General features: G+C 48.1%; 1 protein-coding gene across 2 annotated transcripts in view; it reads right to left on the bottom strand.

Moving 5' to 3' along the window:
• MSH2 (mutS homolog 2) overlaps window positions 1-2,619 on the bottom strand; it is a 116,515-nt gene extending 113,896 nt beyond the window's left edge. For both annotated transcript variants that reach the window (XM_064364056.1, XM_064364055.1), the window contains exon 1: window positions 2,349-2,619. In XM_064364056.1, the coding sequence (XP_064220126.1) occupies window positions 2,349-2,559 (211 nt within the window). In that variant the 5' untranslated portion in view covers window positions 2,560-2,619. The remainder of the gene's footprint in view (window positions 1-2,348) is intronic.
• Window positions 2,620-13,789: the final 11,170 nt, after the last annotated feature.

Here is a 13,789-nt window from a genome sequence, read left to right as displayed (position 1 = left end):
AAGGCTGAGACAGGAGGACCAGTTGAGCCCGGGAGGCAGAGGCAGCAGTGAGACAAGATCACACCACTACACTCCAACCTGGGAGAGAGAGTGAGAGCCTGTGTCTCCAAAAAAAAAAAAAAAAAAAAAAATCTATGCACCAATATAAAAGATTCCTGGATGTTCATATAAATTTCCTTCCCAATAAACAGATGTAATACTTAGTATCCATTATTCCTTTCACTATCTAAATTAAATTAAAAAATAAAAGTATTAGAACTATTAGGCTGGTCCTGGTGGCTTACACCTGTAATCCTAGTGCTTTGGGAGACAAAGACAGGAGGATTACTTGAGGCCAGGATTCAAGAGTGCCCTGGCTAAAACAGTGAGACCCCATCTCTTAATAAAAAACAAAAACAAAACAAAACAAAAAGCTATTAATAGGTACCTAGAAAAATCTAGATAGCACCATTGCACTCCAGCCTGAGAGACGACAGGGCGAGACGCCGTCTCAAAAAAACAAAAAAAACCCCATCACTTTAAATATTAAGACTATTCTAAACTGAATACAAAAATAAGAAAGCCATGTGTACTAGCCTTGAGTAGCGTAATTCATACAACTTTAAATTAGAAAGCAACTTACACCATCATAATTAAGCGACTTGTAACTATTGCTGGCTTTTCTTTTCTTTTTTTTTTGAGACGGAGTCTCGCTCTGTCGCCAGCCTGGAGTGCAGTGGTGGGATCTCGACTCACTGCAACCTCTGCCTCCTGCGTTCAAGCAATTCTCTGCCTCAGCCTCCTGAGTAGCTAGGATTACAGGTTCCTGCTACCACACCCAGATAATTTTTGCATTTTTAGTAGAGACGGGGTTTCACTCTCTAGGCCAGGCTCTTCTTGAACTCCTGACCTCATGATCCACCCACCTCGGCCTCCCACCAAGTGCTGGGATTGCAGGCGTAAGCCAGAGCGCCCAGCCTGCTGGCTTGTCTTAACTGGTCCTACACCTCTACTCTTTCCCTCTTCTAAGCCAGCCTCTACACTACAGCTAAAATGATCCAACACACCGCTGGATGCTTACTTAAAATTATCTTCAGACTTTTCATTGCCTACAGCATAAAATTCCAACAGCTCAACACAACCTGAAAAGTCTTTTGTTATCTAACCCCACCCACCTGGGCCAGTCTCTTCACCTTCCTTTTTTACATCAGTGACGCCAGTCTACTACCTCTTTTCAAGCCCTCTCCCTAGCAAACTCCTAGTCCCCCAAGACTCAACATGGACTTTGGCGTCTCATAATGCCCTTTCCGACGTCTCCAGTCTTTGGCGATCCTTCCTTGGCGCCTCTTGCAACTTCTTACAAGCTCACCTCCATAAGCCTCCAACTTGAATTGTAATTATTTCTGCCTTGCTCTGCAATAGTGATCTCTATGAAAGTAGAGGTATTTCTTTTTCATCTAGTGTCCATAACCCTGTCTGACACGTTTCTATCTAACGAATGAAACATTTTTCATCAGGAGCATCGCATTTGCACTAGCCCTCTAGTCGGGACGAGAACCCACAACTCTACTTCTAGGACGCTCTTTTCATTAGCATAACTACTTAGCTGCAAGAAAGCTCAAAGAAAACAGGGAGAAAAGAGGTCAACTAGGCCTATCCAGAACATTTGGCCCACATAGGGTGAGACATTTGTAACTTTCCAGGGAGAGATGATGCTGGATAGATGGGGCCGGGTGACGGAGGGCACTGAATGCTAAACCGAAGCAGATAGCGTCCATGACTAGCCCAAGGTCACACGTTAATGAGCGAGGGGCAGCGACTTAATCCCAAGAAGCCCAGCTCGAGTCCGCTGGTCTTGACCACTTCATCATACTGCCCCTCAACAGCGCTCCATTACCAGCCTCTTAGCTGGACCAGCGGCATGAATGGGAGTGTCGTGGGGGCAGAATTACGTGGGTGACATAAAAGGGTCTCCCAAACTCCCCTCCATTTTAAATATCACTCCTGGCTGCCGTTTGTAGTAAGAGACTCTGGCCATGTATATAATGAGCGCTACAGGACGAAGGTAAGGTATGCGACGGCTGGAAAATGAACTCTAACAGTGCATTAAAACGCCTGGCACGACGTAAACACTCCGTGATCTGAAGTTCAAATTCGGGGCAGCTGGAGAGGCACGGGGTTCAGGGCTGAGGGGGCGTCCCTCTGGGGCCAGGCAGAAGCTAGGGAAGGCGGAATCCCCACGAGCGCCCGGGCACCAATGTCCCGCCCCCATGCCGGAGAGGCTGTTCACCGCCCACTTTCCGAGGCGGGAATGGAGTCGCACCACATGCCCCGGGTCCCTCCCCAGCACTCGCCGTCCCCGCCCTCACCTGCCGGCCCCATGTACTTGATCACCCCCTGGGTCTTGAACACTTCCCGGGCCGCCAGCAGCGCGTCCTCGCCGTGCACCGTATAGAAGTCGCCCCGGTCGAAAAGGCGCACCGTAGTGGTCGGCTTCTCCGGCATGCCTTGAAAGAAGCGCACGAAGCCGACCTCGGCCGCGCTCTCCAGCTGCAGCGTCTCCTTCGGCTGCACCGCCATGTCGGAACCTCCTCACCGCCCGGCTCAAGGAACCGCGCGACCCCGCACCCACTAAGCTGTTTCCCGCCTCCCCTCCCTCGTCCCCCGAGCGGCGTCCGGCCTCGGCGACCACACCCAACCAGCATACAGCGCTGTGTTTCGGTGGGTGGGAGTCCGCCGCGACAGCCAATCATAAGCGGACGCGGCCCAGCTTCCCGCGCACGCTGAGGACTCTAGCTACTGCGCATGCTTGCGCCTCGCGCGCAGACCCGCAGACGCAGATTCTTAGCAGAGGTTGGTTTTCCGAGTTTTCTCAACGGCAAGGTTCGGAGGCCCCGAGTGGGTGGTTGCAAGGGTGGATGCAGCCACCAGGTGAGAGATTTCCGGCAGGTATTGAGCTAGTGATGTGCCCGGAAGCTTGGGAGTAACAGCGGAAGGAAACTTGAAAACAAAAGACTAGCCTTCCTCCTCCCAGTATTTTGTTCAAACGTGTGCCCCCCCTCCAACTGCCTCCCTTTTTATTTTTAAGCAAACTGCCAACATCGGGATTCCGGGTTTATTCTACACAGCCTCCTTACTGCTGGCTATTAGCCATATTAACGTTTCATCCACTCGTTGATGATTCACTCATTAAAAAACATTTATATGGCCCGCTATGTCTCAGACTGTTCTTGGCTCTGAAGATCGCCAGTAAAAAGAAAAATCACTATCTTTGTTCTGCTTACATTCTAGTATGAGAAGATTCAGATAATGAATATAGCAAGTAAATGAAATGGTGCGTTAGAAGATAAGCGTTTATAGCCGGGCGCGGTAGCTCACGCCTGTAATCCTAGAACTTTGCGAGGCCGAGGTGGGCGGATCACTTGAGCCCGGAAGATCGACACCACCCTGGGCAACATGGTGAAATCCACGTGTGTGATCCCAGATACTGGCGGGGCTGAGGCGAGAGGATCACCTGAGCCCGGGAGGTCGAGGCTACGGTGAGAGGTAAATTGTGCCACTGCACTCCAGCTTGGGCGACAGAGTAAAGACCCTGTCCGGAAAAATACAAAATAAAATAAATAAAAAGAAGACAAGCGTTTGACGCCGGGCGTCGTGGCACATAATCCCAGTACTTTGGGAGCCCGAAGCCGGTGGATTGAGCCCAGGAGGTCGAGTCTGCAGGCAGCTTTGTTCACGCCAGCACACTGCAGCTGGGGCGACAGAGTGAGAGACCCAGTCTTGAGGGGAGGGGGAGGAGATCAGTTAAGGAAGAGGAAAGTTGAAATTTTAAAATGTTAGCAAACGCCAGTCGGGGTTGCTTACGCCTGTAATTCCAACACATTGGGAGGCCGAGGAGGGTGGATCACCTGAGGTCAGAAGTTGGAAACCAGCCTGGCCAACATGACGAAACCCCGGCTCTACTAAAAATACAGAAATTTGCCAGACATGGTGGTGCATGCCTGTAATCACAGCTACTCGAGAGGCTGAGGCAGGAGAATCGCTTGAACCCAGGAGGTGGAGGTAGCAGGCAGTGAGCCAAGATCGTGCCATTGCACTCCATCATAGGTGACAGAGGGAGACTCTATTCTCAAAAAATAAATAAATAAAATGTTAGCAAACACCTGAAGGAGCTCAGGATCCATCCTGCAAAATCAACTCTTAGAAAAGGTTTTTGCATTCTCCAGTTTAGTTTACCCTTTCCCCATGGAAGTGGCTCTAAAACCTAATTCAGCAGCAGAATCACCCTGAAGCAGCCGCGCAGGGTGGGGAGGGGGGAGTGGTATTCCTGTGACCCACCCACACGTAATGGGTCTTAATTTCTGGATTCAAGGCCTTGGAATATTTTTTTATTTTTTCCTGGCTCTGTCACCAGGCTGGAGTGCAGTGGCACGATCTCGGCTCATTGCAACCTCCACCTCTCAGATTCAGGCAACTCTCCTGCCTCAGCCTCCCAAGTAGCTAGGATTACAGGCACGCGCTACCACACCTAGCAAACTTTTGTATTTTCAGTAGAGACGGGGTTTCACCATGTTGGCCAGTATGGTCTTGATCTCTTAACCCTTGTGATCCACCCACCTCGGCTTCCCAAAGTGCCGGGATTACAGGCATGAGCCACCGAGGCCAGCCTGGAATCATTTTTGAAAGTTCCCTGTATGTTCCTGACAATCAGCTCAATTTAGAAATCTCTGGCCTACCGGTTAAAATTCAAATACCTGGCTGGGCACCAGATCACAGAGACAGTGATTGATAGATCTAGAATCCAGTTTTCCTCCAGATTCTGTATGCTTAACTGTCTGTGTGCTTACAGAATCTGGAGCAAAGCTGTATGCTAAGAAAGAAGATATGTTTCCAACCTGAGTTATTTTATTTTATTTTATTTTATTATTTTTTTTTGAGACACAGTCTCACTTTGTCTCCCAGGCTGGAGTGCAGTGGCACAATCTTGGCTGACTGCAACTTCTGCCCCCGCCCCCTCTGCTGCCCCCCACCCCGGGTTCAAGCAGTTCTCCTACCTCAGCCTCTCAAATAGCTGGGACTACAGGTGCACACCACCACACCCAGCTAATTCTTGTAATTTTAGTAGAGATGGGGTTTCACCATGTCGGCCAGGATGGTCATGATCTCCTGACCTCGTGATCTGCCTGCCTCAGCCTCCCAAAGTACTGGGATTACAGGCGTGAGCCACCAGGCCCAGCTGATAAATTCTTATTTAAAGTATATCAGGCTGAGACTGGGTGCAGTGGCTCACCTCTGTAATCCAAGCATTTTAGGAGGCCAAGGCGGGTGGATCCTTTGAGGTCAGGAGTTCAAGACGAGCCTGGCCAACATGGTGAAACCTCATTTCTACTGAAAATACAAAAATTAGGCCAGGTGCAGTGGCTCACACCTATAATCCTAGCACTTTGGGAGCCCAACGTGGCTGGATCGTGAGGTCAGGAGTTCAAGACCAGCCTAGCCAAAATGGTGAAACCTGTCTCTACTGAAAATACAAAAATTAGCTGGACGCAGTGGCAGGCGCCTGTAATCCCAGCTACTCAGGAGGCTGAGGCAAGAGAATCGCTTAAACCTGAGCAGCAGAGGTTGCAGTGAGCCAAGATTGTGCCACTGCATTCCAGTCTGGGTAACAGAGTGAGACTCTGTCTCAAAAAAATATATATATATATTAACTGGCATGCTTGTGCATGCTTGTAATCCCAGCTACTTGGGAGACTGAGGCAAGAGAATCACTTTAACCGAGGAAGCAGAGGTTGCAGTGAGCTGAGATCATGCCACTGCACTCTAGACAGGGTGAGGGAGCAAGACTCTGTCTCAAAAATAAATAAATAAATAATTTTTTTTTTGAGACGAAGTTTCACTGTTGTTGCCCAGGCTGGAGTGCAGTGTTCAGATCTCGGTTGACTGCAACCCCTGCCTCCCCGGTTCAAGCGATTCCCCTGCCTCAGCCTCCCGAGTAACTGGGACTACCAGCACATGCCACCATGCCCAGCTAATTTTTGGTTTTTGTTTTTGAGACGGAGTTTTGATCTTGTTGCCCAGGCTTGTGTGCAATGGCGCGATCTCGGCCCACCACAACCTCTGCCTTCTGGGTTCAAGCAATTCCCCTGCCTCAGCCTCCCTAGTGGCTGGGATTACAGGCATGCACTACCACGTCCAGCTAAATTTGTATTTTTAATAGAGATGGGGTATCTCCATGTTGGTCAGGCTGGTCTCGAACTCCCAACCGCAGGTGATCCACCTCAGCCTCCCAAAGTGCTGGGATTATAGGCATGAGCCACCATCCCCAGCCTAATTTTTGTATGTTTAGTAGAGACAGGGTTTCACCATGTTGGCCAGGAAGATCTCAATCTCTTGCCCTGGTGATCCACCTGCCTCGCCTTCCAAAGTGCTGGGATTACAGGCGTGAGCCATCACTCCCAGCTATTTATGGGTTTCTTTAACCAAGCGGTGGAATATTCATGAAAATTTCTGGAAAAAGGTGAAGATTTGGTGGAACTGTGGTGCCACCCATTTTTACACCAAATATACTTGGAACTGTCATGGGGCCAAAGGGGTGTGACTATGTTAATGAGAGAATAATGAGGTCCCAGGTGAAACCTAGGTTGAATCCAGTGCCATGTTGGGTCCATTAAGTCCTAGCCAACTTGGCCCACATCCTGGTTCTCAAGGTCTAATCAGTCTCTGGCTTACGCAGCTATTTCAAGTTTCCTTTTTGCTAGTCATGTGAAACACCTGCCTAGAATTTTCTTTTTTGTTTTTGAGAAAAAGTCTCGCTCTGTTTCCCAGGCTGGAGTACAGGGGCTCAATTTCGGCTCACTGCAACTTCCACCCGCTGGGTTCAAGCAATTATCCTGCCTCAGCCTCCTGAGTAGCTGGGATTATAGGTGTGTGCCACGAGGCCTGGCTAATTTTTGTATTTTCAAGTTTCCTTTTTGCTAGTCATGTGAAACACCTGCCTAGAATTTTCTTTTTTGTTTTTGAGAAAAAGTCTCGCTCTGTTTCCCAGGCTGGAGTACAGGGGTTTCATCTCAAACCCCATCTGGCTGATCTCAAACTCCTGACCTCAGGTGATCCTCCTGCCTGGGCCTCCCACAGAGCTGGGATTACAGGTGTGAGCCACCATGCCCTGCTTCCTGCCTGAAATTTTCTATTCTCCCATAACCACCCTGCATTATTCATGCCTCAGTTGTCTTAGAGAAATTTTATATACTTTCTGGTTCCACATGGGAAACTGAATTTCTGAAAATAAGAGGAATTTTGCAAAAATATAACTGGAAGACATAGCATCCTTGATAGAATCCAATAAAATTATCACCCAAACATGGCTCTTTTAAATATTCTTCTGTGTTTTCCAAATTGACTATAATGATTTTTTTTTCTTTTCGAGAGAGTCTCGCTCTGTCACCCAGCTGGAGTATAGTGGTGTCATCTCAGCTCATTCCAGCCTCTACTTCCTGGGTTCAAGCAATTCTCCCACCTCAGCCTTCTGAGTAGCTAGGACTACAGGCCCACATCACTGTGCCCAGCTAATTTTTTATTTTTTGTAGAGACAAGGTCCCTATGTTGTCCAGAATGGCCTCGAACTACTGAGCTCAAGCCATGCACCCACCTCAGCCTCCCAAAGTGCTGGGATTATGCACGTAAGCCACCACACCCAGCTATAATAATTATTATTTTTACTTTTGAGACTTAGTTTTGCTCTTGTTGCCCTGGTTGGAGTGCAGTGGCACAATCTTGGCTCACCACAACCTCCACCTCCCGGGTTCAAGCGATTCTCCTGCCTCAGCCTTCTGAGTAGCTGGGATTACAGGCATGTGCCACCACACCTGGCTAATTTTGTTTTTTTTTTTTTTTTTTTTTTTTTTTTTTGAGACGGAGTTTCGCTCTTGTTACCCAGGCTGGAGTGCAATGGCGCGATCTCGGCTCACCGCAACCTCCGCCTCCTGGGTTCAGGCAATTCTCCTGCCTCAGCCTCCTGAGTAGCTGGGATTACAGGCACGTGCCACCATGCCCAGCTAATTTTTTGTATTAGTAGAGACGGGGTTTCACCATGTTGACCAGGATGGTCTCGATCTCTTGACCTGGTGATCCACCCGCCTCGGCCTCCCAAAGTGCTGGGATTATAGGCTTGAGCCACCGCGCCCGGCTAATTTTGTATTTTTAATAGAGACGGGGTTTCTCCATGTTGTTAAGGCGGAGTCTCAAACTCTCTACCTCAGGTGATCCACCTATCTAGGCCTCCCAAAGTGTTGGGATTACAGGCGTGAGCCACCTCGCTCAGCCCAGTGATTATTTTTTATACTCAAAATAAGTATTGGGCAAAACAGCAAATGTACCTGACAAAGAGGCTCTTCATAATTAATGATAATTAATATTTTAAGCCAGGGTGTCCAATATTTTGTCTTTCCTGGGCTGCAATAGCTGATGAGTTTAAAGAATAAAAAGTCCAGCTCACTTCAGTAATCCCAGTGCTTTGGGAGGCAGAGGTGGGCAGATCACCTGAGGTCAGGAGTTCAGTACCAGCCAGTTCAGGTCAACTTGGCGAAATACTGTCTCTACTAAAAATACAAAAATTAGGGCCAGGCACAGTGGCTCACACCTGTAATCCCAGCACTTTGGGAGGCCGAGGCGGGTGGATCATGAGGTCAAGAGATCGAGACCATCCTGGTCAACATGGTGAAACCCCGTCTCTACTAAAAATACAAAAAATTAGCTGGGCATGGTGGTGCATGCCTGTAATCCCAGCTACTCAGGAGGCTGAGGCAGGAGAATTGCCTGAACCCAGGAGGCGGAGGTTGCGGTGAGCCGAGATCGCGCCATTGCACTCCAGCCTGGGTAACAAGAGCAAAACTGTCTCAAAAAAAAAAAAAAAAAAATTAGCTGAATGCGGTGGTGGGCACCTGTAATCCCAGTTACTCAGGAGGCTGAGGCAGGAAGAATTGCTTGAACCCCGAAGTCTCTACTATAACTACAAAAATCAGCCAGCCTCGGTGGCAGGTGCCTGTATTCCCAGCTACTGGGGAGGCTGAGGCAGGAGAATCGCTTGAACCCGGGTGGCAGAGGTTGCAGTGAGCCGAGATCACACCACTGCACTCCAGTCTGAGCAAAAAAGTAAGGCTCCATCTCAAAAATATTTCACTGTACTGTTGTATCACATTTTATCTCTTCATCAGTTAGTAGGCATTTGTTATTTCCACTCTCTGGCCATTATGAATAATGCTGCTGTGAACATTTGTGTACAAATTTGTATGTGGACATATGTTTTTATTGACCTTAGATATATACCTAGAAGTGGAATGGTTGGCTCATATTTTTTTTTTTTTTGAGACGGAGTCTCGCTCTTGTTACCCAGGCTGGAGTGCAATGGTGCGATCTCGGCTCACCGCAACCTCCGCCTCCTGGGTTCAGGCAATTCTCCTGCCTCAGCCTCCTGAGTAGCTGGGATTACAGGCACGCGCCACCGTGCCCAGCTAATTTTTTTGTATTAGTAGAGACGGGGTTTCACAATGTTGACCAGGATGGTCTCGATCTCTCGACCTCGTGATCCACCCGCCTCGGCCTCCCAAAGTGCTGGGATTACAGGCTTGAGCCACCGTGCCCGGCCTGGCTCATATTTTTAATATCTATCTATCTATCTATATCTATCTATCTATCTCTCTCTATATATATATATATTTTTTTTTTTTATAGAGACGGGGTTTCACCATGTTGGTGAGGCTGGTCTCGAACTTCTGACCTCAGGTGATCTGCCCACCTCAGCCTCCCAAAGTGCTGGGATTACAGGCATGAGCCACCGTGCCCGGCCTTTTTAATATATTTTTAACTGTAATACTTATGTTAAACTATAACCCATATAACTATGTTTAACATTTTGAGTAACTGCCAAAATATTTTCCAAAATGATTGCAACATTTTACTTTCTCATCAGCAATGTATGAGTGTTCCAACTTTTCTACTGTCTCACCAATGCTTGTTATTGTCTGTGTTCTTGATTATTGCTATCCTAGTGTGTGGAAAATTGTATCTTATGTGTTATGATTTGCATTTCCCTAATGACTAATAATGTTGAGTATCTTTTAATGTTCTCGGTATCTTCTTGGAGAAATTATTTTCATTCATTCCTGCCCTCCCCCAACACCACTCGGTGTTTAAACTGATTTACTGATTTATTTACTTATCAGATATTTTTTTTTTTTTTGAGACGAAGTCTCGCTCTGTCACACAGGCTGGCATGCAGCGGCAAGATCTTGGCTCACTGCAACCTCTGCCTCCTGGGTTCAAGCTATTCTACCTCAGCCTCCTGAGTAGTTAGGATTACAGGTGGCACCACCACGCCCAGCTAATGTTTGTATTTTAGTAGAGACTGAGTTTCACCATGTTAGCCAGGTTGGTCTCGAACTCCTGACCTCAAGTGATCTGCCCGCCTCGGCCTCCCAAAGTGCTGGGATTAGAGGCAAGAAATTATTTTCAAAACTTATACCTGATAATAGACTTGTGTATCTAGAATATATACATCTTACATCTTAATACTAGAAAGAGAAAGAACCCAATTTAAAAATGGACAAAGCAGCCGCCTCCTCCACCTTCTGGGTTCAAGCGATTCTTGAGCCTCAACCTCCTGAGTAACTGGGATTACAAACGCCCGCCACCACACTCAGCTAATTTTTTGTATTTTTATTAGAAATGGGGTTTCACCATGTTGGCCAGGCTGAAATTTTTATAATTTTTTTTGTAGAGATAGTGTCTCACTGTGTTGCCCAGGTCAGTCTCAAACTCCTGGATGCAAGCAATCCTCCTACATTGGGAGGAGGTAATACCAAAGTGCTGGGATTACAGGCGTGAGCCACTGTGCCTGGCCCCTCTGTCCTTTTATATTTTTACTTGGGTTCTATCCCACCTTTGCTTACGTTCTTTCTTAGGCTTGGGAAACGTTCAACTTAGTCAGGGCCTAGCAGATCTTTTACAAATCCTTTCACCACTTTAACCTCATCTTTTTCTACTTTCAACACTCACAGTACTTTTGGTAGATATAATTTCACAATTGTTTCCTATTATCCTAAGACATTCCCCTTCTCTCATTCAAAATTCCCACTAAAGGCCGGGTGTGGCAGCTCAAGTCTGTAATCTCAGCACAGAGGCTGAGGCGGGAGGATTGCTTGAGGCCAGGAGTTCAAGACGAGCCTGAGCAACATAACAGGATGCCCCATCTCTAAAAAAATAAAAATAAAAATTCCCACTGATCTTAGCCTTCTAACATGTTACCATTCCCATCTCTCTTTTCCCCTCTTAAACTTTAGTTATTTTTGAAATGGGGTCGGTCTCTGTCACCCAGACTGGAGTGCAGTGGTGCAATCTTGGCTCACCACAACTACCTGAGATGGGATAATTCCCTTAACCCGCTTTGTGGGCAGGAACTGGAGTGGCTTTCAGCTCACTGATGGCCACTCCTTGCAAGAGGGAATGTGTGAGCAAGCAAGTGCAGGAACCAGAGCAAACAAATGCTGGAACCGATCGGTAGATCCTCTCTGGCGGGAGCAGGCTCTGTACAGCCCCTGCCCACCCGGGTTCTTGCTTGGCGTCCAGGAAGAATCATGTCACATGAATGGATTGAAGGGTAGTGTATGCAGAGGATTTTATTGGGTGATGGAAGTGGGAGGGGAGCTGGAAAGGGGATGGTGCAGGAAGGTGATCTTTCCCTGAAGCCTGGCCCTCCGAAGTGAGCTGTGTGTCTGTAGTCTCTGACACTCAGTAGCTTCTCTGCTCACTGCTCAGCTGTTTGTGTTGCTTTGCCAGCTGGTCTTTTTTATGGCACAGGATAGGGGCGTGGCAAGCCAAAAGGGTAACATTCGGATGGAAAAACGGGGTCAGCTGTTCTCACTTAGGGCCCCAGTTCCAGGCTTAGGAATAGGGTTTAGGCAGGAGCCCAGCCATTCTGTTCTGCCTCACAGGCTTAAGCTATCCTCCCACCTCAGCCTCCCAAGTAGCTGGGACTACAGGAACCCACCACTATGCCTGGCTGTTTTTTTTTTCTTTGAGACAGAGTCTCACTCTGTTGCCCAGGCTGGAAGAAAAAAGTGAAACTCCATCTCAAAATTTTAACAACACACACAGGCCAGGCGTGGTGGCTCACGCCTGTAATCCAAGCACTTTGGAGGCCAAGGCGGGTGGATCACCTGAGGTTGGGAGTTCAAGACCAGCCTGACCAACATGGTGAAACCCCGTGTTTAAAAAAATAAAAAATAAAAAAACAACACACACCAAAAAACAAATTCACCCTTTGCACTTCTCTGTGAAAATGGACCTGAAGCTCTGTCAGCAGAGGGTGCTGGAGAGGCACTTGAAAAGGAAGGTTTTGTTTCCTAGCTCTGGTGTCCTAACTTGACAGGCTCCTGCAGCAGCCAGGGCTGCTCCATCATCCAGCTCTTGCAGCATGGGTGGCTTCTCCAGCATGCTTCTGGGCCTGCAGTGGACAGTAGCCAGCAGCCTACCTGAGCATCTGTCCCATGCCCACCTGCTGGGACAATTTTATAGGCTGCTTTTGGTGTCTGCTGAGACACCTGTCTATGAACAGCTTTCCCCCTGCATCCTAGAGCAGGGGCCAGCAAACATTTCCAATAAACATTTTACACTCTGTGGTCATTGGGTCTGTCACAACTACAACTGACCCTTGAACATAGGTTTGAATTGTGCAGGTCCATTTACACATTTTTTTTTTTTTTTTTTTTGAGACGGAATTTCGCTCTTGTTACCCAGGCTGGAGTGCAATGGCGCGATCTCGGCTCACCGCAACCTCCACCTCCTGGGTTCAGGCAATTCTCCTGCCTCAGCCTCCTGAGTAGCTGGGATTACAGGCACGCACCACCATGCCCAGCTAATTTTTTGTATTAGTAGAGACGGGGTTTCACCATGTTGACCAGGATGGTCTTGATCTCTTGACCTCGTGATCCACCCGCCTCGGCCTCCCAAAGTGCTGGGATTACAGGCTTGAGCCACCGCGCCCGGCTTTTTTTTTTTTTTTTTTTTTTTGAGACTGAGTTTTGCTCTTGTTACCCAGGCTGGAGTGCAATGGCGCGATCTCGGCAACCTCCGCCTCCTGGGTTCAGGCAATTCTCCTGCCTCAGCCTCCTGAGTAGCTGGGATTACAGGCACGCGCCACCATGCCCAGCTAATTTTTTGTATTTTTAGTAGAGACGGGGTTTCACCATGTTGACCAGGATGGTCTCGATCTCTTGACCTGGTGATCCACCCGCCTCAGCCTCCCAAAGTGCTGGGATTACAGACGTGAGCCACCATGCCCGGCCCTACACAGTTTTTCTTCAATAAAAGTTCTGTGTGTACTGGCCTCCCTACCACCTCCTCCACCTCTTCTGCCTCTGCCACCTAAAGACAACAAGACCAACCCTTCTTCTTCCTCTTCCTCAGCCTATTCAAGGTGAAAACTATGAGGATCAAGACCTTTGTGATGATCCACTTCCACTTAATAAAGAATAAATAAAGCCGGGCACAGTGGCTCACGCCTGTAATCCCAGCACTCTGGGAGGCTGAGGCGGGTGGATCACCTGAGGTCAGGAGTTCAAGATCAGCCTGGCCAACATGGCAAAATCTCGTCTCTACTACAAATACAAAAACAAGCTGGGCATGGTGGTGCACATCTGTAGTCCCAGCTACTCAGGAGACTGAGTCAGGGAGAACTGCTTTAACCCGGGAGGCAGAAGTTGCAATAAACTGAGATCACACCATTGAACTCCAGCTGGGGGACAGAGCAAGACTC

This window comes from Aotus nancymaae, unplaced genomic scaffold, assembly GCF_030222135.1.
Source record: "Aotus nancymaae isolate 86718 unplaced genomic scaffold, 86718_ANA_hifiasm-v0.15.2.pri h1tg000057l, whole genome shotgun sequence".
Lineage (NCBI taxonomy): Eukaryota > Metazoa > Chordata > Mammalia > Primates > Aotidae > Aotus > Aotus nancymaae.
This window is presented reverse-complemented; position numbering and strand designations above follow the sequence as displayed.